Source organism: Amblyomma mixtum, chromosome 10 (genome assembly GCF_055824585.1).
Source record: "Amblyomma mixtum isolate Tamu chromosome 10, ASM5582458v1, whole genome shotgun sequence".
NCBI classification, from domain to species: domain Eukaryota; kingdom Metazoa; phylum Arthropoda; class Arachnida; order Ixodida; family Ixodidae; genus Amblyomma; species Amblyomma mixtum.
This window is the reverse complement of record NC_143021.1, coordinates 28,434,834-28,460,301: the sequence shown is the minus strand read 5'-3', so window position 1 is coordinate 28,460,301 and position 25,468 is coordinate 28,434,834. Positions and strand designations below refer to the sequence as shown.

Genomic DNA, 25,468 nt, shown 5'->3' with positions numbered 1-25,468 from the left:
AAAGGAGTACTAGAGCGGAACGCAGCCTATCTGTTCGCACTGTACGATGATCATACTGTTCTTTAAAACGTTTCATCTGCCGTGCTGAGGTAGTCTATCTGCTTCATGTGTTTAAGTTCGTGGCTTTGAAATACTTTCCTGCATAGGCAGAGTTTAGAAGTAGTGCGAATAAATATTAAAGGCCTTTGTCCTCAGGCTTATTAGTTTCAATTCGGACGACTCACCTTCGCCAGAACGCGCTTGCATTCTTTTATGAGCTTCTGGGCGTCCATGGCTGAGCAAAGCACGTACGTGAGTAGCACGACGTCGAAGTGGCCGTCAGGCAGCACGCTCATGTCTTCCCCGTACCCGCAGATGGCTCGCTCCAGCTTCACCTAGAAACAGTGAAAGATTATTTGCTCTATCCGATGTCTTATTGCGTAAATGGCTTCTACACGCAATTTTCACTCTTTTCTACGCAGCTTAATTGACTACCTCTTTTTTTGCCCCAGCTAGGCGCGTGTATGTGGTAATGCGATTCCAGTTATTGTAAACACTTAAATTATGAATCATTTCTCTGGCGTATAAAGGTCTTCAGTGTATTTCAGCATCCTTAATATGCATTCACGCTGTTTGACCTATTTACAGAGTTAAAAATTGTCTGAGCCAATTGAGGCCCATTTTTTTTTTGTCGCGTTGTTACGGACAGCACTGAGATTTTACGTCCTGCGAAGCCTCCGCGTAGAATTTAGCTTCGGAGTAGATGAGACAAGTACAGATTCTTTTTACTGATTTTTTATGAGCCGAAAAAAAATTTCGGGCGTGAAAAAATTTCGCGACTCGGGGAACAGAATCTTGGTGGCGTTGCACACTGAGCGCATCGTAGAGGATGTGGAGGTCCTCGGTAAGGTCTGTTGTAGCGACCACAGAATGGCAAGATCTCGTATTAGCTTAGATTTGAAGAGGGAACGGAAGAAACTAGTACAGAGGAGGGCTATTAACGAGTTAGCATTAAGAGGGAAGGTAGAGGAATTCAGAATGTCGTTGCAAAATAGATATTCCGCTTTAACTGAAGAAGATGACCGCAGTGTTGAAACAATGAACGGTGACCTCACAGCTATCGTTATGGAGTGTGGTGTAGAAGTAGGTGGTACCATGGTTAGACAGGATACCAGCAAGCTATCTCAGGAGCCAAAGATCTGATTAAGAAACGCCAAAGCATAAAGCGGTCTAACTCCGATGACAAGATAGAACTAGCAGAGCTATCGAAGTTAATAAATAAGTGCAAGGTAGCCGACATAAGAAAGTTTAACATGGAGAAAATCGAGCATGCTCTAAAGAACAGCGGTAGCCTAAAATCAGTGAAGAGAAAACTGGGCGTAGGTAGAAACCAGATGTATGCGCTAACAGACAAAGAGGGCAGTGTCATTACCAATATGGTTAAGATAGTTCAATTAGCCGAATAGTTCTACACAAATCTACACAGTAGCGATTGCACTAAGAATGCTACTGACAGAGGCAGTAGAGTACAGCAATGGGACATCCCGCCAGTAAGGAAGGAGGAAGTAAAGAAAGATTTAGGAACAATGCAAAGAGGGAAAGCAGCTGGTGAGGATCAGGTAACAGCAGATTTGGTGAAGGACGGAGGAGAACGAGTGCTAGAAAAACTAGCCACCCTGTATACGCAATGCCTTGTGACCTCGAGAGTACCAGAAGCTTGGAAAAACGCTAACATCATCTTAATTCATAAGAAATGAGACGTCAAGGACTCGAAGAATTGCAGAACGATCAGCTTACTGTCCATTGCCTACAAGGTATTTACTAAGGTAATCGCTAATAGAGTCAGGACAACCTAGACTTCAGTCAACCAAATGATCAGGCAGGCTTTCGTAAAGTATACTCGACAATAGATCACATTCACATTATCAGTCAGGTGATAGATAAATGCGCAGAATATAACCAACTCCTACATATAGCCTTCATTGATAACGAGAAAGCATTTGACTCAGTGGAAACCTCAGCTGTCATGCAGGCATTGCGGAATCAGGGTGTAGAAGAGTGCTATGTGAAAATATTGGAAGATATTTATAACGATTGCACAGCTAATATAGTTCTCCATAAAGTCAGCAGTAAAATTCCAATACGGAAAGGTGTCAGGCAGGGATACACGACCTCGAAAATTCTCTTCACTGCCTGCTTACAGGAGGTTTTCCGAGGACTGGAATGGGAACAGTTGGGGTTAAGAGTTAATGGAGTATACCTGAGTAATTTGCGATTCGCTGATGACATTACCTTGCTAAGCCACCCAGGACATGAAGTGCAAAGCATTATCAATGAGTTAGACAGGCAGAGCAGAGCAGTGGGGCTAAAAATTAACATAGAGAAAACCAAAGTAATGTTCAACAGCCTAGCAAGGAAACAGCAGTCAGCAATTGGTAGCGAGGTGCTAGCAGTAGTAAGAGAATATGTCTACTTAGGGCAGGTAGTGACCGCAGATCCGGATCATGAGAGGGATATAACTAGAAGAATAAGAATGGGGTGGAGCGCATATGGCAGGTTCTCTCAGATCATGAATGGTAGCTTACCAATATCCCTCAAGAGAAAAGTACACAACAGCTTATCCTACCGGAACTCACCTATGGGGCAGAAACGTGGAGGCCAACAAAGAGGATTCAGCTTAAGTTATAGACGACGTAGCGAGCTATGGAAAGAAAAATGATAGGTGTAACATTAAGGGATCGGAAGAGGGCGGAGTGGGTGAGGGAACAAACGCGGGGTTAACGACATTCTATAGTCGGATAGAACTTAAGAAGGCAGCGGCTGTTCCCCGTCAAAGCACCCCCTTCCAGCCAATGGCGTCTGGTGATTCTCATGACCCTGCTAGGGTGACAATGCAGGGAGTGGTAGATAAAAGGTGATAGTCACCTCCCTCCATAGTCAGGGATAGACCCCTCTCTCCATGGTGGCACCGCTCCCTGCATTGTCACCCTAGCAGGGTCATGAGAAATGGCTGACGCCATTGACTGGAAGAGGGTCCTTTGACGGGGAAAAGCCGCTGCCTTCTTAAGTTGTATCCGACTATAGTTGAAATCAAGAGGAAGAAATGGGCTTGGGCAGGGCATGCAATGCGAAGGCAAGATAACCGCTGGTCCTTAAGGCTAACGGAGTGGATTCCAAGAGAAGGCAAGCATAACAGGGGACGGCAGTAAGTTAGGTGGGCGGATGAGATTAAAAAGTTTGAGGGGATACAGTGGCTGCAACTGGCAAAGGTCTGGGTTAATTGGAGAGACATGGGAGAAGCCTTTGCTGTGCAGTGGTTGTAGTCAGGCTGATGATGATGATGATGATGACACTCTAAGCAACTCAAAAACGGCTCCTGATAGGCAGAAGGTAAGCAGCCATGCTGAGGAGCTGCTCGGCGAAGTCGGAGTCACTAAGAAAGTAAAATGCGTCGTCACAAAACGACCTAAGTTCAGTCTTGAACAATCGGCAGTGGGGTTGCTCATGAGGTCTTTTCTCTATATGGGCGAGCGGCGGAAAAGACATTGGCGGAATACAGTCAGCGCTTCTCGCTGGACGAAGTATGCGTACTAAAGGGAGCTACTGCGAAGAATGAAACCGGCTACAGTCTGCTGTGAACATCGTGGTAAGGACCTCTAAGCAAAAGGATCTGCGTTTGTTGCAAACGGATAAGAAAGAAGGATTTGTTGTGGAGCAGTCAGGAGTCTACGGCAGAAAACCTGTCCGCGGTTGAAAGGAGCTTCAGACCGAGAGATCTGATGCTTGTAAAGGTGATGTCAAGAGCTTTCGCCCTTTCTAAAGACCTGGAATTGCAAACATTTGCCAAAACTATAAGTGACAGCATGGGCAAATATCTTAAGACGTTTGCACTGCGCGGGCTCCCTCCGCAACCCCCCCCCCCCCCCCCGAAAGAAAAGAAATTGTGTTTTACTTGCATTACAAGTGAGCGTAAAAGTTGGCAACGCCTTCTAAGTTAGTGATTTTTATCCCATCTTTACCGCCTGTTATTGATCTCTTTGCACAAAAAACTTAGATTTAATCTTAGTATTTCTTTATGGTAGTGGGTTGGTATGAAGTGTTTTATATGTTGATTGCAAATATCTTTTTGCCTATTCGCAACAAAGAATTGTTCCTGGCCATTCGGTAATGTCTTGAATAGAACGGGGTCACGTCCTTTCTGAATGCAGCCGTCATTTCAATGGGGAATTTTATGTGGCTGTGGTAGTGGTAGAGTTGTTCATTTTAGGAGTTGGTTGTACATTATAAATAATGATATTTTATCGGCTCTTACGTGGCGGAGGTGACAAACAACATTTTCAAACCAAGAGGCTGAAGGCTCTCGTCCAGCTGAAAATGCGGCTTCCCTTTGGCGGCGTCCGGCGTTGAGTCCCGAAATACTGAATTGGTTAAAAAGATTTCACGTTAAACGCAGAGCGGCGGAACTGAAAATCATTAAAAATTGCATAAATATTTGTAATAACGTTGCACGTGACTCAAACGTCATTTCTACATGTAGTCCATGGTAGAGAGATGGTGTGGTAGATGGTCCTTGGCGATCACAAAATGAACAGGGAGGGGAAAACCTCAGGCTGCTTGAGCCAACGTTTCGACAAGAGGACTTGTCTTCGTCTGGGCAAAGCGTTCATCATTGGCAGGGAGGGCCTTCGCTTCGAGGAGGAATGCCCCGGGGGTGGGGAAGGAAAGTGGTGTGAGAGGGGATGCGTGTCAGGAAGGGGAGGGAGGTGAATCTTGATTCGTTAAGCTGCTATAGTGAAAAAACTTATATCCGGGGGGGTGTGTAATGAACAAAGGCTTTGAAGGGGCTGTGACGGGGGGGGGGGGGGGGGGGGGGGGCGCTGAGTGGACCTGTAAAACTCGATCAGAGGATTAGTCAGCGTGGCACAGGGAAATGAGAATAGGGCAAACAAAATAGGCTGGCACTGGGAGGAGAAAGAAAGGTGGGGCATTTCTAAAGAAGGAAAAGGTGGGGGGGGGGGAAATAGCTCGAGTTCAGAGGAAGCCAAAAGGTGGGGGCGGAGGGGGTAACAGGAATGTCATGGTTTCCGAGAACTGATAGTAGGGGATTAGGGAAAAAAATCCCCTACTATCAGTTCTCGGAAACCATGACATTCCTGTTACCCCCTCCGCTCCCACCTTTTGGCTTTCTCTGAACTCAAGCCATCCCCCCCCCCCCCCCCCCCCCCCCCCCCGCGTTGTCCTTCCTTAGAAATGCCCCACCTTTCTTTCTCCTTCCAGTGCCAGCATATTTTGTTTGCCTTATTCTCATTTCCCTGTGCCACGCTGCCTAATCCCCTTATCTGAGTTTTACAGGTCCACCCAGCGCCTCCCCCACGGCGCAGCCCCTTCAAAGCCTTTGTTTATTACACACCCCCCGGATATAAGTATTTCCACTATAGCAGCCTAACGAATCAAGATTCACCTCCCTCCCCTTCCTAACACGCATCCCCTCTCACACCACTTTCCTTCCCCCACCCGGGGCCTTCCTCCTCGGAGCGAAGGCCCTCCCTGCCAATGATGAACGCTTTGCCCAGACGAAGACAAGTCCTCTTGTCGAAACATTGGCTCAAGCAACCTGAGGTTTTCTCCTCCCTTGTTCATTTTGTGATTTCTACATGTAAGTATACAAAGTAAACTATAATAATTATCATCATGATCAGCCTGACTACACCCACAGCAGGGCAAAGGCCTCTCCCATGTCTCTCCAATTAACCCTATTCTTCGCCAGTTGCGGCCAGCGTATCCCGGAGAACTTCTTAGTCTCATTCGCGCGCCTAACTTTCTGCCGCCTCCTGCTACGCCTGCCTTCTCTTGAAATCCACTCCGATACCCTTAAGGACCAGCGGTTATCTTACCTTCGTAATACATGCCCTTCCAAAGCCCATTTCTTCCTCTTTGTTTTGACTAAGATGTCATTAACCCACGTTTGTTTCCTCACCCACTCCGCCCGCTTCCGATCTCTTAACGTAACACCTATCAGTTTTCTTTCCATAGCTCACTGCGTTGTCCCTAACTTAAGCTGAACCCTCTTTGTATCCTCCATGTTTCTGCCCCATAGGTGAGTGCCCGTAAGATACAGCTGCTGTATACTTTTTTCTTGAGGGATATTGGCAAACTGCCATTCATGATCTGAGAGAACCTGCCTTATGCGCTCCACCTTAGTTATTTCCCTCTCATGACAGGGATCAGAGGTCACCACCTGCCCTAAGTCTACACAATCTCTTCGTACTTCCAGCACCTCGCTACCAATTCCTACCAGCTCTTCCCTTGCCAGACTTCTGAAAATTATTTTGGTTTTCTGCATGTTAATTTTTAGCCCCACCGTTCTGCTCTGCCTGTCTAACTCATTGATCATGCTTTGCAGTTCATGTACTGAGTTACTTAGCAAGCAATGTCATCCGCGAATCGCGGATTACTTAGGTATTCTCCATTAACTCCTATACCCAACTGTTCTGATTTCAGGCCCCGGAATACCTCCTGTAAACGGGCAGAGCATAGCATTGACGAGATCATGTCTCCCTGCCTGACACCTTTCTTTATTGGAATTTTATTGCTGACTTTATGAAGGACTGTGGTAGCTGTGCAGTTGTTATAAATATCTTCCAATATTTTCACATACCACACCCTGATTCTGCAATGCCTGCATGACAGCTGAGGTTTCTACTGAGTTAGATGCTTTCTCGTAATCAATGAAGGCTATATGTAGTTGTTGGTTATATTCTGCGCAGTTCTCTATCACCTGATTGATAGTGTGAGTACGGTCTATTGTCGAGTGTGCTTTACGAAAGCCTGCCTGATCATTTCGTTGACTGAAATCTAAGGTTGTCTTAACCCTATTAGCGATTACCTTAGTAAATACCTTTTAGGCAACGGACTGTAAGCTGATCGGTCTGTAATTCTTCAAGTCCTTGACGTCTCCTATCTTATGAATCAAGATAATGTTATTCTTCCAAGCTCTTGGTACGCTCGAGGTTGTGTATATTGTGTCTAGTTTTTCCAGCATAATCTCTCCTAAGTCCTTAAACAAATCTACAGTTACCTAATCCTCTGCATCTGCATTTCCTCTTTGCGTTGCTCCTAAGACTCTTTATTTCCGCATTCGTGACTGGAAGGATGTCCCATTGGTGCGTTCTACTGTCTCTCTTAGTAACGTTCTGAGTATATTCGCTAATGAAAAAAACATTACACAGTTGTCTCGTAGAGGTTCCGTTCTTAGCCCGTACTTTAGGAATACCTATTCTTTAACCGATGCCTTCGGTCGATCAGTAAGGCGTTCGGGTGCAATTTCTCTCTCACAGATTAGTTCCTTTAGGTTACAGTTTTGTCAATTCTTCTGTGTTACTTTGCTTATGTAACTTGGATTTCGCCCTTGTATATCTATGTAAATATATTTCCTCGTCTTCATCGTCTGCATCATCGATCGCCTCTTTCATCACCGCCGAATCACCAAAGTTAGAGAGGCCTGGAGTCTCTCCGAAGAAAGAGGAAGAACCATCAAAAATTTATTAAGATTAGACTTCCAAACCGAAGTATACCCGAAAGTACACCATATTTAAAGAATGGGTTAGTATTCAGGTTCCCACATAGCTGAATTTTGCATAGGTCAACGGGGTGCTGACTTAATGAGAGCACAAAAGAACATGAGCACTCAATCGAGATGATATCTGCTACGGGATGATATGTGCTGCTAGACTGTAAGGATTGTGAAGACCGCTCGTACCGGCCTTTTCACGAGCAAACTGCAGCTGTAGACAAACATTGAAGTAAAAGAAACTTTCATGATAAACAAAGGGCATGAATTTTGTTAGTAATGCCACTGTATTTCGGTTGAAGTCTCATGTAGGCTTTCTAAAAGTATTTTCCGTAGTCAATAATTACATGTACGTGGGTTGGTACGTATGCATGTTTGAAGTGTTGAATGCACGCAGCCACTTCCGTAGGTTTTCAGGTGTTTTATTAGTTTTCGGTATCAGCGTTTAAAGTATCTTCATTCGTTTTTATGTCTTGTAACTGTCTTAAAATCATTCTTCGGTTCTATAGAATACATATATTAGTTTTCACTAAATTTCTGAAATTCATTCTTGAAATGGAAATTTGTTTTGTAGGAATGGAAAGGACGCTGTAACTATCTCACATATCTAGGTGCGCACCCGTTCCGCGCCGTAATGGGAAGGGTAAAGGAGGGAGTGAAAGAAGAAAGGAATAAAGATGCGCCATAGTAGAGGTCTCCGGTATAATTTAGGCCACTTGGCGATCTTTATCGTGTACTGACATCGCACTGCACATGGGCACCTTTTGTTTTTCGCCGCCATCGAAACGTGGCCGCTGAGGTCGGGTTCGCGCCCGGAGATTCATTCTTTGCTTTTATAAGTTTTACAAATATCCTTCTCGAAACTCTTCTGTTGTTTGATGAGAGTTGCTATTGAAAGCTTATATAATCCGTGTGTCTTTGGATAGAAAAACAGTAATCACTATTGCGTTGTCCGGTGGGCCTCATTCATGAACTACCGTGGTTTTGTACTCGTTTGTTTACCTTTTACTCTCATTCTATTTACGCAATCTTAACTTTGCTTCAGACATTTTTATGTACTACTAATTTTTTTACACAACAGAATTAGACCGAACGGTACCCTTACCTGATGTTTACTTTGTGCCGTTCTGAGTGCAAGAAACCAGAACAAGTACAGCTGTGGAAGCGCGTCAATGATGGCCTTTTGTGTTCTGTGGTTATGAGGTTTAGTGCCGCGCTTGGGTTCACTCAGGCTCGGCAGTTCACCGGCGGGCTTATCGGAGCAATCGCTTTTTTTTCACTGGGCCTTAGCTCTGGCCTTATATAAAGTTTATACAAAGTAACGTTATATGACGTAAACGATTAGAAACATTTCACAATGGTCAATATAATGAGCCGAGTTATGGAGGGAATTTGCACAAAGATATCAAAACAAATGCGTTCATTATTAAATCATGCAAGAAATCACTCAAACTGTCAAACTGTCAGCATAATGAGCATTGCGAATTGAAAGAAATGACAACAAAAGCGATGAAAATAGCACTGCACATTAAGTAGAGAGCGACCTCGAGCACACAGACCTAAAATAATAACAATAATGAAACGAGAGCACGTAGAAAGGTGGAACAAGCATTTGATGCAGGGTCGGAAGAGTTTTAGTTTTTGAAATAAGTTTTCAGCAATTGCCTGAGATCAAGCGGGTCTCTTTCTATTATTATAGAATTAGTCAGCTCAATCTCTAATGCAATGTTGCTGGGCAGAAATGCTTTATTAAAAGCCTTTGTGGAGCCGTGCAGGCGTTGTACACTCAAAGAGATAAAAAGTCAGCATGAAGTGCGAATCGGGGGATGCAAGGACGAGTTCCTTAGCAGTGGAAAGTTTGAAAGCATTCTATGGAACAAAGTTGTGAAATTTGGCACCGAGGTGGCAGGGGCTGAAGTCTAAGAGAGGCTTTCGTATTATTAATATTGGGGCGCCTATCATATCTCGATGTGATTAAACAGGCCACGCACTTTTGAATAGCTTTAAGCTGACTAATAAGGTAAGTCTGAAAGGTATGTTTAATTGGCCTCGCATATTTATATTGAGTCATATTACCGATGGCAACGTGCCGGATGAGCTGCAAGAAGGCATCAACGCGGTTCAAGCTTATGGAACGGCCGGTGGCCTGGCCTACGTAGCCGAGAAGTCTCAACTGGTAATCGTTAAAAAATTGGCGATATTAGAAAACGCTGTAGCCGGCTGAGCTCTGCCTACACCAGGAAGGGACGCCAGTACTGCAGGTTTCAAAGTCAAGAGACTTGGGCCTACACCTAAAGCCACGAAACCCATCAGGTGCAACTCTTCCAGAAGCAAATAAGTTAAATCACACATATGATTAGACACGTCTCTAACCACCACAGTGGGATCAAATAAAAATATTCAATATTAAATGTCCAAGCGCTGATCATTCGTCTCATCGTACACCACACTCCGCACCACAGCTTCAATCAGACAGAGCTACGCCGGCTGAACATCTTGCTATGCGCGGAAGTCAAGATGGCGTTTCGTCTTCCTGGTGTTCACAACACCATGGAAGAACTTATCGAAGTGCAGCGGGCAGGTCAGCTAATCAGGCTCCGAAGCAAACTCATTGGCAAGGTCCTCAGAGCCATTAGCCGTGGACCCTACGATCCGCGCCACCTATACCTGATAGCCCAGATCGCGAGATTGTCCACTGCCAGGACAGAACATAAAGTGCTTGACGATCTGCACATCAGGTGCGCCCACCAAGTAGACGCCAGGAATTACATGCCAGCACCGTGGCAGGGACCATTCAAGACCGGTCCGATGCCAACAAACAGGCATCCCGAGTTTCACTAGGAGAGAGGGCATGTAGAGCTAAAGCCTTAGAGAAGCGCTACTTAGGGGACGAAGGCGTATTTTATGTCGGTGCTATGGGACCTGAGCGGAGTACAGTGGCATTCACTTTAGTGCATCAGAATGAGATCGTAGATGGACTGCCGTTCGTTATTCAGGATATGACTGCAGCGGAGGGAGTGCCGATGGGCTTAGCGGCTACGCATCCCGCATCACAATACATAGTAGCAAACTCGCAAACCGCGTATCGTAACTGCATCAAAGGCAGGATAAAACCTCTCGCAGCTTGTGTCCTAATTACGAGCCACGACAGAGGCTAGAAACTTGTCGTGTCCGGTCGCTGTGTTGAATGCAGCGAAAGACGCACACGGTACTTTAAGACTTCGTTTATTTAAAACCGATGAGGGTGCGACCAGCGTCGACCGAGGCAGGAGCCGAACTGGCCGCCCGAAGAAAGGAGGGAGTGGAGAAGCGTCCACGGCAGGGAGTGGCTTCCCAGAACAGGAGGAGGGTGCGGGGGCGCACCGTGGGGGGGCATCCGGCGACAGCGTGCGACGAGGGGCAAGCGGTCGTTAGGAGGAGGATGCGAGTGGTCGTTAGGAGGAGGATGCGAACTGTCGTTAGGAGGAGGACGCGGGGGCGCACACACACAAAAGCAATAAGGGGACACAACACTTCCTTCCCCCTTAGAAAGTTGCCTGGTATCGTGCAGGGGGTCGGCGCTCACGCGTGGAGGCGCGCTGGCTTTGTGCGCTCGGGGGAGAAACACTTGTAGGCTGGCTGTTGTTCGCTGTGTCTCCTGGGTCTGTCCTGGGCGAAGTCTCTTCTTCCGGGAAGAGGTGCCAGGCTATGTGGGAAAATGGTGCACGTGTTCTCTCCGCTGGCGGACAGCTCTCAGACGGCGTCGTAAATCTACGCAGCTGGTTGAGATGTCGGCGTGCTACTGTGCCATGTATGTTGACGAGCCAAGAGCGCAGGCCTATGCGTCTGACAATTGTAGCTTCCTCCCAGCGTGGCTTTTTCAGAAACTGTCGGGCGAGGACGCGCTGCCCCTCATTAAGCGTGCCGCAGCGCGGAATTGCTTTTTCTTCCCGGAACGTCTCTGCCTTTGGCTCGGGGAGGATGGCTGTGAGCTGGGTTCGCATTTCACGCTCGAACATCATTTTCGAGGGGGTCTCGCCTGTTGTGCTCTGAACCGTCGTGTGCTGCTTGAAGAGAAAGCGCGCAAGGCGGCGCTGCAGCGAGCCTGTCTGATCTCTTTCAAGGGCGCGTTTTAGCTCGGCTACGTAGCGCTCGGCTTGTCCGTTTGTCGCTGGGTGGTAGGGGGCCGATGTAACTGATGAGATCCCGTTGTCGCGATAAAACTTGAGGATCTCCGCAGACACAAACGGTGTTCCGTTGTCCGACACTACCTTGCGCGGCAGGCCGAACGTTGCAAATAGTGATCGGAGGTTGTCAATGACTGCTGCCGAAGTCGTCTGTCCCATTTGCCTTATCTCAAGCCACTTTGTGTAGGCATCTACGACCACAAGGAAAGTGCAGCCCTCAATTGGTCCTGCAAAATCAATGTGCAGTGTGTGCCATGGTGTGTCTGGCTTTTCCCATTCTGGGACAGGAGCTTTCGGCGGGGCGCTCCGGCTGCTCTGGCAAGGCTTGCATTCTCGCACCACTGTTTCGATGTCGTTGTCAATGCCAGGCCACCACATGTAGCTTCTGGCACACTTTTTCATTGCAACGATGCCCCGATGTCCGGCGTGGATGAGAGACGTAGCTTGTGCGCGTAGTTCTCTCGGCATCACAACTCGGGACCCAAATATGATGCAGCCGCGATGGGTGCTCAACTCTGTAGCTCGCCTGCGGTAAGCGTCGAAGTTGTCCCCTTTGAGTTTATGCACGTTGCCTTGTTGAACAGCTGTGTAAACTAGCCGGAGAGCTGCGCACTTCTGCGTAGATGCTGCAACTGTGCCTGCTGTAAGCGGAGGTTCTGGCAGTGCTTCGAACATCAGAACGTCTCCTGGTGGAAATGGTTCGTCAACAGTTGCGTCTAGTGGCAGACGGCTTAGCGCATCGGCGTTTTGATGTTTACTGCATATCATCACGCCTAGTGGAGAAAACCAATTTCTCCCTAGAAGGCTTGATCCTGTGCCCTTCACAACAAGCAGAGGTAGCGTATGGGTCTGGCCGTTGTAGTTAACCTGCACGTTGGCAGAGCCCAATAGTGGCAGATTCTGTCCTGACCACGTTCGCAGGTGCGTGTCGTCTTGTTGCAGGGCGGGTGCGTCAGATGGCCATGAAGTTCGGAACGTGTCCTCACTGATCAGAGTACAGGCTGCGCCGGAGTCCACCTCGAACTTAATCAGCTGGTGATGTACGCTTACTTCTGTAAAAATCTTCGGTCGCGTGCCGAGATTCATGGTGTTCAGGTCGTACAACACAGATGGTGTTGCTGATGTTGCTCCATGGAGATCAGATAGCGGCGTATTCTCTGAGGCGTTGACGCTGTGATTAGGCTGGGAAGGTGACTTTATCTTGGCAAGTCTCCGTTTCGTAATGCATGCTCTTTCGATATGCCCTCGCTTGTGGCAAAAATTACACGTGGCTGACTGGAATCGACATCCCTGGGGGTTGTGTTGGTCGTCACACCGCCAGCAGCGTTGTGCCTTTTTGACCGATTTTACAACAACAGAAGGCTTGCGCACCTGGTTGCTTGTCTGGTGTACCGGCTCGGTGTTCCGGCGAATCCCTCTCTGCTGGTGACCGGCGCTCTCCGCTCGAACGGCGATGTCGTAAGCTTTGCTGAATGTGAGGTCCTTCTCAGCGAACAGGCGCTGCTGCAGTGACTCGTCACTCAGTCCGCACACAAATCTGTCGCGTAACATCACGTCCAAGGGAAGCATGGTGGTGTTAGCAGAAGAAGCTGCGTCTCCCTCCTGCCCGGTAGCTGTTGTCGACAGCGTTCCAAAATTGCAGTCGGCAGCGAGCTTCTTGAGCGCGGCTACGTAGGCGCTCACAGTTTCTGCTCCCAGTTGATCTCGTCGTTGGAAGCGAGCCCGGCTGTAGACCTCGGATGGCCTTGGGTCGTAGTGCTTTTGCAGCGCTTTTACGATGTCGTCGTAAGACACTGCCGCTGGTGTGCTTGGCTGAATAAGGGCGCAGACAGTATCGTAGGTCTGCTCCCCGCACAGCGTCAGCAGGTTGGCCCTCTTCAAGGCTGGGTCTGTGATGTTGTTAGCTTCAAAGTAGAACTGAAGGCGTCCAACCCACGATGACCACGATGAGCCGTTGAATTCTGGTATCTGATTGGGAAACCCTCGCGTAGCCATGGCTTGTCAATAGCGTTGCGTAGCGCGGGTCGAATCCACTTTCTCGTCGCCACTGTCGTGTCCGGTCGCTGTGTTGAATGCAGCGAAAGACGCACACGGTACTTTAAGACTTCGTTTATTTAAAACCGATGAGGGTGCGACCAGCGTCGACCGAGGCAGGAGCCGAACTGGCCGCCCGAAGAAAGGAGGGAGTGGAGAAGCGTCCACGGCAGGGAGTGGCTTCCCAGAACAGGAGGAGGGTGCGGGGGCGCACCGTGGGGGGGCATCCGGCGACAGCGTGCGACGAGGGGCAAGCGGTCGTTAGGAGGAGGATGCGAGTGGTCGTTAGGAGGAGGATGCGAACTGTCGTTAGGAGGAGGACGCGGGGGCGCACACACACAAAAGCAATAAGGGGACACAACAAAACTAGAACAAATACATTTACTATGGATGCAATGCCACCAGGGCATCACACGGAACGGGGAAGCACAACCTCAGGGAGAGTATTTCCCCTCCGGCCACCCTGCAGGAATGCTGTGGAACCCCTAACCCACTCCTAATCTTCCCAGACATACTTCAACACATCAGGGTGTACCGCAGTGTATAACGTCCACTGGTCAAAACGCTAAAGTCGAAGAGATCTCACTTCGTAAAATTTAGGCCAACATCGTTAATGCTCCATATAGGCTACACGCTACACCAGGAGTCATTCGACTCAAAATGTAAATTCTGCGCGGAGATGGTACACTTACATCAAATGATATAGGTCTGACAGAAAAAAGGGCGCACAAACATCACAGAAAAGCCAACGCAGGAGAGATGGGTGGTTTTTCTGTCCAGTTCAGGCATTATTGACCTGAAGGACCTCGTCAGAAGAGCCAGGACAGCAGACTTCGCCAACGGATTTCTAGAAAAAGTACCCTGCCCGTCAAGACCTCCAAAAAGTGTTAGTAAAGCATTGTTGTCACCAGCAGGCAGTGAAAATCTCACTGGCGCTAACACCAAGGAAGACATACTTTGAATTCAATGCGGGGAGGAGGGCAGCTCAGTAGTTGCTTTTAGACCGTTCCCTGCTTTCTTTGCCTTTCACAATATCGTGCGAGAACTACCTTGAAAAAGCCTCTGCAAAAGACGAAGTGCATTGTTCGATCTCAGGGCTGTTTATCAACGAAAACTGGTGAGCAACTTTTGATTTCCCCAGGATATAATATTTGCGATGAGAAAAAGCCTAACGTTACTCATTTTAAGTGGGCGATGTACCCGCTATTTTATCCAGCAAGAATTGTCAGTTGTTTTATTGACCTGTATATTTCATATGCTTGAATAATTGTCTATTGAGCCCTGTTATATTGGTAGTTTATGAGTTATTTAGAATAAAGTAAGAAAGTAAATTAATTTATTTTTCATTTTTAATTGCTACCGCTCCGTGAAATATTCCGCGTGACATGTATCCTTTTGTTATTCAGAAAGGCATATCCTTGGTCGTGATTGAATACAGGTTGTTACGTAATTGCAGATTTTGGTAGATTCGCTATTTTACCGCGTCGCTTATTTTTTTCACCAGTAAAGGACACCGTTTCCCCCTATCATGCGAACTTTAACTTTATATAGAATTTTTGTTAATTTGATGGACCGCAATTAATCTTAAAATGTACGTCAGTTCAACGTATACTTTTATTCAGTGTGCTACTGCCTTGCTTGTGTTATAAGTTTTTGCTGCCACTAGAGGCCTAGTGAGGCGACCTTTGTTATTGCCTTTTGCTTGCCTCTGCTTCGTGACAATACTTATGTAATGTAAAAAACGCAATAAACAAGCACACCTTAGGGTTCGCCGCCAGGTTCTTCTGGAAGGCCGCATCGAACGCCATGTTTGGCTCCACCTTCCAGTACTCGACGGGACGCTTCACGAACTCCAGGTTGGGTCCGTATGCAGACCCCACCTCCAACAGGCGCACGGCACCACTCGACCTGAGTTCCGAGTTGTGGGACACTACGGTGTCGAGTCGGGTGAGTAGGGTTCTCCGCACTTGCTTGAAGCTACGTCCCAACACCGTCTGCCCCAGCCTGTAGGTGGTGGCGAAGTAAGCCTGCTGAAACTTGTGGCTGACAAGCAAAGCAGGCAGAAGGGCCAGGCCTGTGAGGGCGCACAAAGCCATGAAGGCGTGAGATAGAAAAACGTACACCCAATTGTGCATGGCTAAACTTGGCCTGAGGATTTATCTCCGCCGCCTGTCGTCTACATATGCTTTGCCACCAAATTCGCGGGGGCTCACATCAGCACCCTCGTTTGAAATGACGTTTCTGCGAGTCTTGCCGCCATTAGGTATTTTGTTATCTTCTTTCCGAACCTCAAATGTAGTTTTTTGCCGCTCTTTCTTGTGCTGTCTCTCAAGAAAGGAGGCTCTGATGGATTCTGTATTGCGTGTTCTGATGTTGATAATTTCGGGTGTGCCGGAAGTGGCTGCTATCGTGGTGTTTTGCTGCCACAAGGATGTTCCTGTTAGGTTGAAAGTGTGTGCTCCTGGAAAGAAAAAAAACGGGAAAGATAATAAATTTTGCAATGATGAATTCACTTAATGTATGACTGAATTTGCAGTTACAAATTACGACCTCATATTTGGGCCCCCCATAGGCACAGCCATCCAGAATCCTTTGTTGCTTTGCCTATGGACAATTTTGCTCGTGAGGCGGCAAAACGCGCACCTGATTTTCATAAAACTAACAGTAGGCCATGATGAAAAAATCTGGAAATAAATTTCTGTTCAAGTAAGCCAAGCGGTAGTAACATCACCGTAGAGCGTGATTTCTAGGTGCTCTTTAATGATAAAATGTACTGCCTCTCCTTGAACGTTGGAAAGAGAAGGTTGTTTCTGATAAATAAACACATCAGCGTGCGACTGAAAGAAAAAGAGCACTCTGTGGTGGTTAATGTTGCAAATCGAAGCAAGGAACTGAATAATGTCTATGAATATGAGGCAACGAAAGTATATGAAAACATTTTCTAACACTACAAATATTGCATGTTTTACTATTCTAAAAACACTTCCTATAAGAACTGATCAATTATCTCTAATTGACTACACTTAAAGGAGGCTGTGTTTTATCCATGCTTTGCCTCCGGTTCCGTTATAGTTTTCTACAGTTACCAAGAATGAAGACTTTGCAACGTTGGAGTCGAACCTTCCGCTGTTTTGACTACAGAGTGCGGTGCAGCATGGACATATCTGCACCGACGACACGTCAGACTGCGAGCAGCGCATTAGAATACAAGTTTTTAGTAAAAAGGGTATATGTCATATTGCCACGCGCCTAACGCGCCGCGCGGCCTCCGCGCTGAGTCGAAGACGACGACGAAGCGGCGGTGGGCTCTCGTGGCGCGCTGTTCTGTTCTGTGTCGTGGAAGCTGGCTCCATAATTAAAAGAAGGCTCCCGGTCTTGGGTTCTTCCCGACGTCTACCTTCACGGCTCCTCTGGTCGTGACACTGGTGGAGGTGCGGCCGATGCTCCCTACTCCTGAGGACGACTCGACGCGTCCGCCTCTTGTGACGACCCCTGTCCATCGTGCCAGCCGGAGGATCCGCGGCCTGTCCCCCGAGGCCCTCCCTATTGTCAACGCGCCTTCAACTACCACTCCACTCATGGCGACGCCACTGCCCGCCCCGCCTACGACTGTCCCTGCAGCCAGCCCCACCTATCTCACCCTTCAGACTCCACGCACGCCTAAGCCCTTTCACGGCGACCTGTTTGAAGATGCCGAAGACTGGTTGGCTCAATACGAACGCGTCGCGACCTTTAACTGCTGGGACGACGCTACAAAGCTGCGTAACGTTTACTTCAGCCTTGAAGACTCTGCACGAACGTGGTTCGAAAACCATGAGACTACTTTCTCTACGTGGCCGGACTTCCGACGTCAGCTCCTGAGTACGTACGCCAACAGCGACCGCCGGGAGAGCGCAGAGCGTGCACTGTCCTCTCGAATTCAGCTTCCCAATGAGGGTGTTGCCATGTACGTCGAGGATGTGAAGCGTCTTTGCGATCGCGCCGATCCGGCCATGCCTGAAGAAAAAAAGCTGCGGCACCTGATGCGCGGCGTAAAAGACCAGCTCTTTTCCGGCCTCGTGCGGAACCCGCCCAACACCGTCGCGGAGTTCCTGGCCGACGCCGTGCACATGGAGAAATTGCTGCGGCAAAGATCCCATCAGTACGACCGGGAACTGCGCCAAACGTCGACTCTATCAACGTTGGACCGGTTCTGCCATGATCCCAGGACGAATCCGGACTCCCTTCGCGAACTCATCCGTTCCGTGGTCCGCGAGGAGCTGCAGCACCTTCAAGCCACCTTTGCCCCTCGCGTCGATACCGTCACCAGCGTCATCCGCGAGGAAGTCCGACAGGCACTCAGGGCACAAGACGCTGCAGCTGTGCCGGCGCCGCAACCGACCCCATACGATCCCGCGCCGTATCCGACTCCTGTCCAGCCAGTCACGTACGCGGACGTCGTGCGCCGCGCGGCCCCATCTCCTGGGCCTTCGCCTTACACCGCACCATTGGTTGCGGTGCACTCTGCCCAGCCGACTCCTTACTGGGCGGATCGGCGCCAGGCACCGCGGAAGACTGACCTATGGCGCACTCCGGATCACCGCCCGCTCTACTACCACTGTGGTGAGGCCGGCCATCTCTACCGGCGGTGCCCCTATCGCGAAATGGGACTACGCGGTTTTTCTGTCGACAGCCCCCGTCCACGCCCTGGAGAGCGCCCTCAAGACATCGCCGAGTATGTCACCCGCCAGCGTAGTTCACCATCTCCTCCGCGCCGCGAGTCGCGATCGCCCTCTCCACGCCGGTCTTCGCCCTCTGGGTCCCGTTTCGCCTCAGGACAACGTGGTTCCTCGAGCCCTCGTCGGGAAAACTAGCTCCGGCGGCCTTTGGAGGCGAGGCCGCCGAACGCCGTTCCGACGCAAAGCTTCCACCGCCGCAGCAACTGCATCGCCCCGACGTCGCACGCCGCATCGCTGCACAGTTTTCCCCGACGCGCCTTTCGTATCGCCGCGATGCCGCAACCCCAATCGCCGACCCGCTTCCGCCGCCGCACCGACCCAATCGCCCCGACGCCGAACGCCGCATCGCCGAAGAGCTTCCCCCAACGCGCCGCTTGAATCGCTCCGACAGCGCAACCCCAGTCGCCGACCAGGTTCCGCCGCCGCACCGACTGAATCCTCCACAACAGCCATCGACGGGCCGTGCTGAAGGCAGGGTCTCCTTGGATATCCCTGTTCTCGTCGACACAAAGGAGGTTAGCGCGTTGGTTGATACGGGCGCCGATTACTCTATCCTTAGCGGACGGCTTGCGACGGCCCTGAAAAAAGTGACGACACCCTGGGACGGTCCCGACATACGCACGGCAGGCGGACATCTTGTCGCACCACTCGGCATGTGTGCGGCCCGGGTTACGGTTCGAGGCTGCACATTCGTTGCCACTTTTCTCGTTCTCCGCGAATGTTCTCGCGATGTCATCCTTGGCATCGACTTTCTTCGCGAGCACGGTGCGATCATAGACCTCCCGAACCGCTTGGTGACGTTTTCTACCGCAATGGCCACAGAAGAGCCTGCGCACCAGGGTTCTCGGTCCGCCCTGCGAGTCGCCGACGATAACGTTACGGTGCCACCACGTGCCAGCATTCTCACGAGAGTTACCTGCGACGAGCCACATAGGGGACTCCGGGTTGTCGAGCCTAATGTCTCCCTCGTACTCACTAAGGGGGTTGCGGTGGCACGGGCCCTTGGATCCTTTCATGACGGTTGTACAGAGGTCCTTGTCACCAACTTCTGCAACGAACATCGACATCTGTTCCGTGGCACAGCCATCGCTTACGTCGACCATGTTCAGGAAGTGGCCGAATGCTTTGCTTGTGCGGAGGACATACCTGGAGCTGACGCCGAAGCGGTCACCAGCGTAGATATAAATCCTGGCCTTCCACCCACTGAAAAGAGGCAACTCCAGGACCTCTTGCGGGAGTTTGGTGCGTGTTTCACGTCGTCGTCCAAAGTGCGCCAAACGTCGATAGTTAAACACCGCATTATCACGCATAAAGGAGCCCGACCAATCCATCAGCAGCCCTATCGTGTGTCCCCTCGTGAGCGAGCTGCTATTCAAACACAGGTCGAAGAGATGCTCACAGACGGCGTCATCCAACCGTCAAGCAGTCCGTGGTCGTCTCCTGTCGTCCTCGTGAAAAAGAAAGACGGGACACTACGGTTCTGCGTCGACTACAGGAAGCTGAACAGTGTGACCAAGAAAGACGTGTACCCGCTCCCGCGTATCGACGACTCCCTCGACCGACTTCGTCAAGCCAAGTACTTCTCTTCGGTCGACCTCAGAAGTGGTTATTGGCAGATAGAAGTTGATGAGAGGGACCGTGAGAAAACTGCCTTCATTACACCAGACGGGCTGTATGAATTTCGCGTCCTCCCATTCGGGCTCTGCTGTGCTCCTGCCACGTTCCAAAGAATGATGGACACCGTTCTCACCGGTTTGAAGTGGCAGACCTGTCTTGTTTATCTTGACGATGTCATCATTTTTTCCGCAACGTTCACGGAACATCTGCACCGCCTCAGGACTGTCCTCAAAGCCGTTCGATCCGCCAACCTCTCCCTCAAACCAGAAAAATGCCACTTTGGGTTCACCGAATTGAAGTTCCTCGGGCACGTCATTAGTGCTGACGGAATCCGCGCTGACCCAGAGAAGCTTGCTGCCGTTGCTGCCTTTCCGGTCCCCTCCCACAAAAAAGCAGTCCGACGTCTTCTGGGCCTGTGCTCCTATATCGCCGCTTCATTAGAAACTTCGCCCAGCTCGCCAGCCCTCTGACGCTCCTAACCCGTGATGACACGTCATTTTCCTGGGGCAACGAACAACAGACTGCCTTCGACGAGTTACGACGCCTACTCCAATAACCGCCCATCCTGGCACATTTCGACGAAGATGCCGATACGGAGGTGCACACGGATGCGAGCAACGTCGGTCTTGGCGCCGTTCTAGTTCAGCGGCAAAACGGTGTCGACAAAGTAATTGCCTACGCCAGCCGCGCTCTGTCGCGTGCTGAGATGAACTACTCTACCACGGAAAAAGAATGTTTAGCGGTAGTCTGGGCCGCCGCCAAGTTCCGCCCATACCTCTATGGCAGACCGTTTCGTATCGTCACCGACCACCACTCGCTGTGCTGGCTGAAAAATTTAAAGGACCCTTGCGGCCGCCTAGCACGTTGGGCATTACGCCTGCAGGAATTCGATTTCACCATCACCTACAAGTCAGGCCGGAAACACACCGACGCTGATACCTTGTCACGCGCTCCCGTCGAACCTCCTCCGCAAGACACCACCGACGATGATAGCTTCCTTGGAGCGGTCAGCACATCTGAGCTCGTTTCCAGACAGCGTGCCGACGCCGAGCTCCGTCTGCTCATCGAACATCTCGAAGGTGGGTGCCCTGAAATACCACGAAACCTAGCTCGTGGACTATCGTCGTTCTGCCTGCGGAGAGGGGTGCTTTATAAAAAGAACTCTACTTCAAGTCCGACAACTTACCTGCTCGTCATACCGTCTGATCTGCGGGATGAAGTCCTCCTTGCCTGCCATGATGAACCGACTTCCGGCCACCTTGGAGTTACCCGCACCTTATCCCGAATCCGGCAGAACTATTACTGGCCCAACCTAACTTCAAGTGTCAAGCATTATGTCCGGACATGCCGGCAATGCCAGCGGCGGAAAAAACCCGCGCTCAAGCCTCCTGGACTGCTTCAGTGCATCGAGCCGCCACAAATACCATTTGACAAAGTCGGCATGGACCTTCTGGGGCCATTTCCTCTCTCGTCGTCCGGCCACAAGTGGATCGTAGTCGCCACAGACTACTTGACCCGCTACGCTGAAACGAAGGCCCTTGCGCGAGGTACTGCCGCCGAAGTTGCCCACTTCTTTATGCACGACATCGTGCTTAGACACGGCGCCCCATCGGCCATCATTACTGACCGAGGCAAGGCGTTTACAGCCCGACTCCTACGTGACATCTTAGCGCTTAGCCATACTGCTCATCGACCAACAACAGCTTATCATCCCCAAACCAATGGTCTAACGGAACGGCTCAACAAAACATTGGCGGACATGATCTCGATGTACGTCGACGTTGAACACAAAACCTGGGATGAGGTCTTGCCGTACGTCACCTTCGCATATAATACCGCGACGCAGGAAACCACCCAGTTCACCCCGTTCCGTCTCGTGTATGGCAGAGAGGTCCGCATGATGCTAGACGCCATGCTGCCGTACGGCGACGCAGAGCTTCCCCCTGAAGCTGGCCACTTCGTGGAGCAAGCAGAGCAGGCCCGTCAGCTGGCCCGCTTGCACATCAAGGACCAGCAATCCGCCGATGCCCGACACTATAACCTTCGGCACAGGGACGTGCACTACGAGCCGGGCGACCATGTGTGGGTGTGGACACCAGTGCGCCACAAGGGAGTGTGCGAAAAGCTTTTAAATAGGTATTTTGGCCCGTACAGAGTCCTGCGCCGCCTAAACAGCGTCAACTACGAGGTTGTCCCCCATGGAACTGTGGTCGGCGGCCCTCAGCGTCAACGGCCTGAAATCGTGCATGTAGTGCGCTTAAAGCCGTACTTTTCGCGTGACTGAGCGCTGTGTTCACGCTGTTTCGTACCTTTTCCCCTTACCCCACGTGTGAACTTGACTCTCCCTGCATGTCATCTAGCGCGCACTGTATAGTTCACCTCACCCCCAGTCTTTTTTTTTTTTGTTCCTCCTCCCCTCACTGTACATACCCCATTCCACATCGAGACGATGTTTGCTTTCGCGGGGGGGAATAATGCCACGCGCCTAACGCGCCGCGCGGCCTCCGCGCTGAGTCGAAGACGACGAAGCGGCGGTGGGCTCTCGTGGCGCGCTGTTCTGTTCTGTGTCGTGGAAGCATGCTCCATAAATAAAAGAAGGCTCCCGGTCTTGGGTTCTTCCCGACGTCTACCTTCACGGCTCCTCTGGTCGTGACAATATATTGTGTTTGCTTGTCTCAGGGACTATGCTAAAATATCCACTTTGGACGCTTACTATTTAGCTGCCGGTTTATGTATTCCGCATGTAATCCTTTGAGCAAGAAACAGGTATTTTCGACAAAACACAAACAAAAAAGGGAAAGCTAGCCGTAATTTGATATTTACAAACTGACACCGCTTCCGCAACCTATATCAAGAGAAATGCGAAATCAACCCATCAGGGTGCTGATTAATTAGTTGAAACGCCTCATGCCTGTCTGCAGTAGGTTTCTGCGAACCTCTGCAGAAGTTTAGAACAAGGTAAGTGCTTTAAACAATTAGTCCTGGGGTGAAAGGTAGGCAGTCATGACCAGGCAAGCATATTCAATAAATGTTTGTGATTCGCTAACAAATACAAAAAAGCTAACTTTTAACACGCTGAGTTTAACGCAAAAAATATAATCTAAAATTTATGCAGACTGTTCCACTTTCGCAACGCAGATTCATTGTGGTAGAGCAGCTTCTATTAGAAGCCCATGCGTGCAGTAACATAAGAGAACTTGTTGCCGGGCTGGTTGGTTTTGGTTCATTCTGAAGTATTTAGGTCGCAAAGGGAGGACGAATGTAGAAAAACACAGGATGAGGCGCCCCTTCCAACTGATTTACACACACACACACACACACACACACACACACACACACACACACACACACACACACACACACACACACACACACACACACACACACGCGCGCGCACGCACGCACACACACACACACGCACACACACGCACACGCACGCGCACACACACACACACACATATATACAGGGTCTGTTCTGAAAGTAGTAGGACTGGTTTTTTCCTGGGCGAATGGACGGACGAGAGGTGGTCTGCGCGTGCAGGATCGTTGAAGGGGGATATTGGGAATGCTGGGGAAAATCGGCAGTAGGCTCTAAGCCGCTGAAGAGAGGAGGTCGCTTGTACTGTGAACCCCTGTCGAAACGTCTCGTCACGCAGAATCGTCGAGCGTTTACTGGATCAGCGATACGCGATCAAATTTTGAATAAATCTTGGTAAAACGGGCAAAGAGACTCACAACATAATTAAGGAGGCCTACGGTGACGCTTCCATGGGTAGATCAGGTGTTTTTTGAGTGGCACAAGCTTTTCCGAGAAGGTAAGGAAAGAGTGGAGGAAGACAACCGCTCCAGACACCCTTAGACCGGCAAGACCAACGAAAATGTGTAGCGAGTGAAACATTTATTTAACAGTGATCGTAGAATGAGTATCAGAATGATTGCTGATGACTTGAGCATTCCTCAAACCCAAGGTTTTGAGATCGTGACAGAAAACTTATCCATAGGAAAGCGTGCGCGAAGTTGGTGCCGGGAGGTTGTCAGAGGAGGAAAAGGCCAACCGGTAGGATCTTCTTCATCATGTGAATGAGGACCCCGATTTTTTGCCCAGCACAAGGCGGCAACGCTGCCTCAGCCCCCCTACAGCCTCGACTTGGCCCCGCCAGACTTTTTTCTATTCCCGAAAATAAAATCGACGCTCGAGGGGAAACATCATGGATCGGTAGAGGCGGTTCAACAGGCCGTGACGAGGGAGCTAAACAGCATTCCGGTCCAGGCGTTCCTGGAGGCGTACGAAAACTGTAAAACTCATTGGCAGCAGCGTGTAGGTGCGCAAGGGTGCTACCTTGAAAAATTGTAATCGTTTGTACTATTCTCTTGAAGAAATTTTGTTTAAAAAAATGAGTCCTACTACTTTCAGAACAGACCATGTATATATATGTTTTTGTCGCTCATGCGCAGACAACTCACGAATTATCAAGGTGGGGATGGTAAAGCGCGCTCCAAGAACTTCTTTTTAGCGGTATACAGCACGATCGAAGTGTCGCTTATACACAAGCTGCCTTTCTTTTCGATAAAAAAAGAACACTTCCATCAGTTCCCTGGCTGTCGCGTTCTAACTTTTGTCTAGAATGCGCACGTTTGTGTAGCATGGCCCACAATTCTCAAACTCGCATTTCGCCATGTACTTCGGTAAATTCGAGCCTTCCTTCTTTTATCCTACATTGCGCTCATGTTCCCTCGTTCGCTCACTGATATATCGGCCGGTTTGTCCTATGTAGCAGTGGCCGCACGACAGGGGGATTTCATATACCACCCCTTCCGCGAATGTAACATACGGTTACCTATGCTTCATACCACGGCCACATTCCACGTTTTCGTTCTTGCTTTCGGTACGGGCGCAAAGGCCAGCGAGCTTGCGACCTTTTACACGTTGGGGGCCATTGGGTGTACATATGGAATCACCACAGGTCTCACCTCTTCTGAAAGGACTTCTGGCCTGTTTCTCTGTGGAGCTCGCTTTATGTTTTGTAGGAGACTTTCAGCCACCGCTGTCATGAGCGAACGAGGGAATGCGGCTGCCGTCAGCCTAGCCAATTGCTCATTAAAGCTATCCCGCATTCTGTGAGGGCATAGCTTCCTGAGCGCCGATTCCAGGCAAAGTAAGGCAATTCTAAGACATTCTAAGATTGTTAAAAGAGGGATTGCCTTACTTTGCGTGGAATCGATGCTCAGGAAGTCATGACACCACTCACAAAGGCGTTTTATGACACCTTCCTGGCTCCTATAGGCACCCACTTGCAACAGCATGCCAAAGCTACTGCTGACAAAATGAAGTCCCTTGTGATGCTAGCAGAGCAGTTCTCTCTGAAATTTTACAGTGGAGCAAC

At 49.7% G+C, this 25,468-nt stretch overlaps 1 protein-coding gene across 4 annotated transcripts in view; it reads right to left on the bottom strand.

Annotated features, from left to right (window-relative positions):
• Positions 1-25,468, bottom strand: part of LOC149325461 (thiol S-methyltransferase TMT1B-like) — a 54,938-nt gene that overhangs the window by 6,747 nt on the left and 22,723 nt on the right. For 3 of the 4 annotated variants that reach the window (XM_089563873.1, XM_089563872.1, XM_089563871.1), the window contains 2 exons: positions 15,510-16,210; positions 225-374 (listed from right to left, as the gene is read on the bottom strand). In XM_089563873.1, coding sequence (XP_089419999.1) covers positions 225-374; positions 15,510-15,884 — 525 coding nt within the window. In that variant the 5' untranslated portion in view covers positions 15,885-16,210. Of the gene's footprint in view, positions 1-224; positions 375-15,509; positions 16,211-21,023; positions 22,441-25,468 lie in introns of those variants that run through there. The other variant, XM_089563874.1, reaches the window with a different exon arrangement.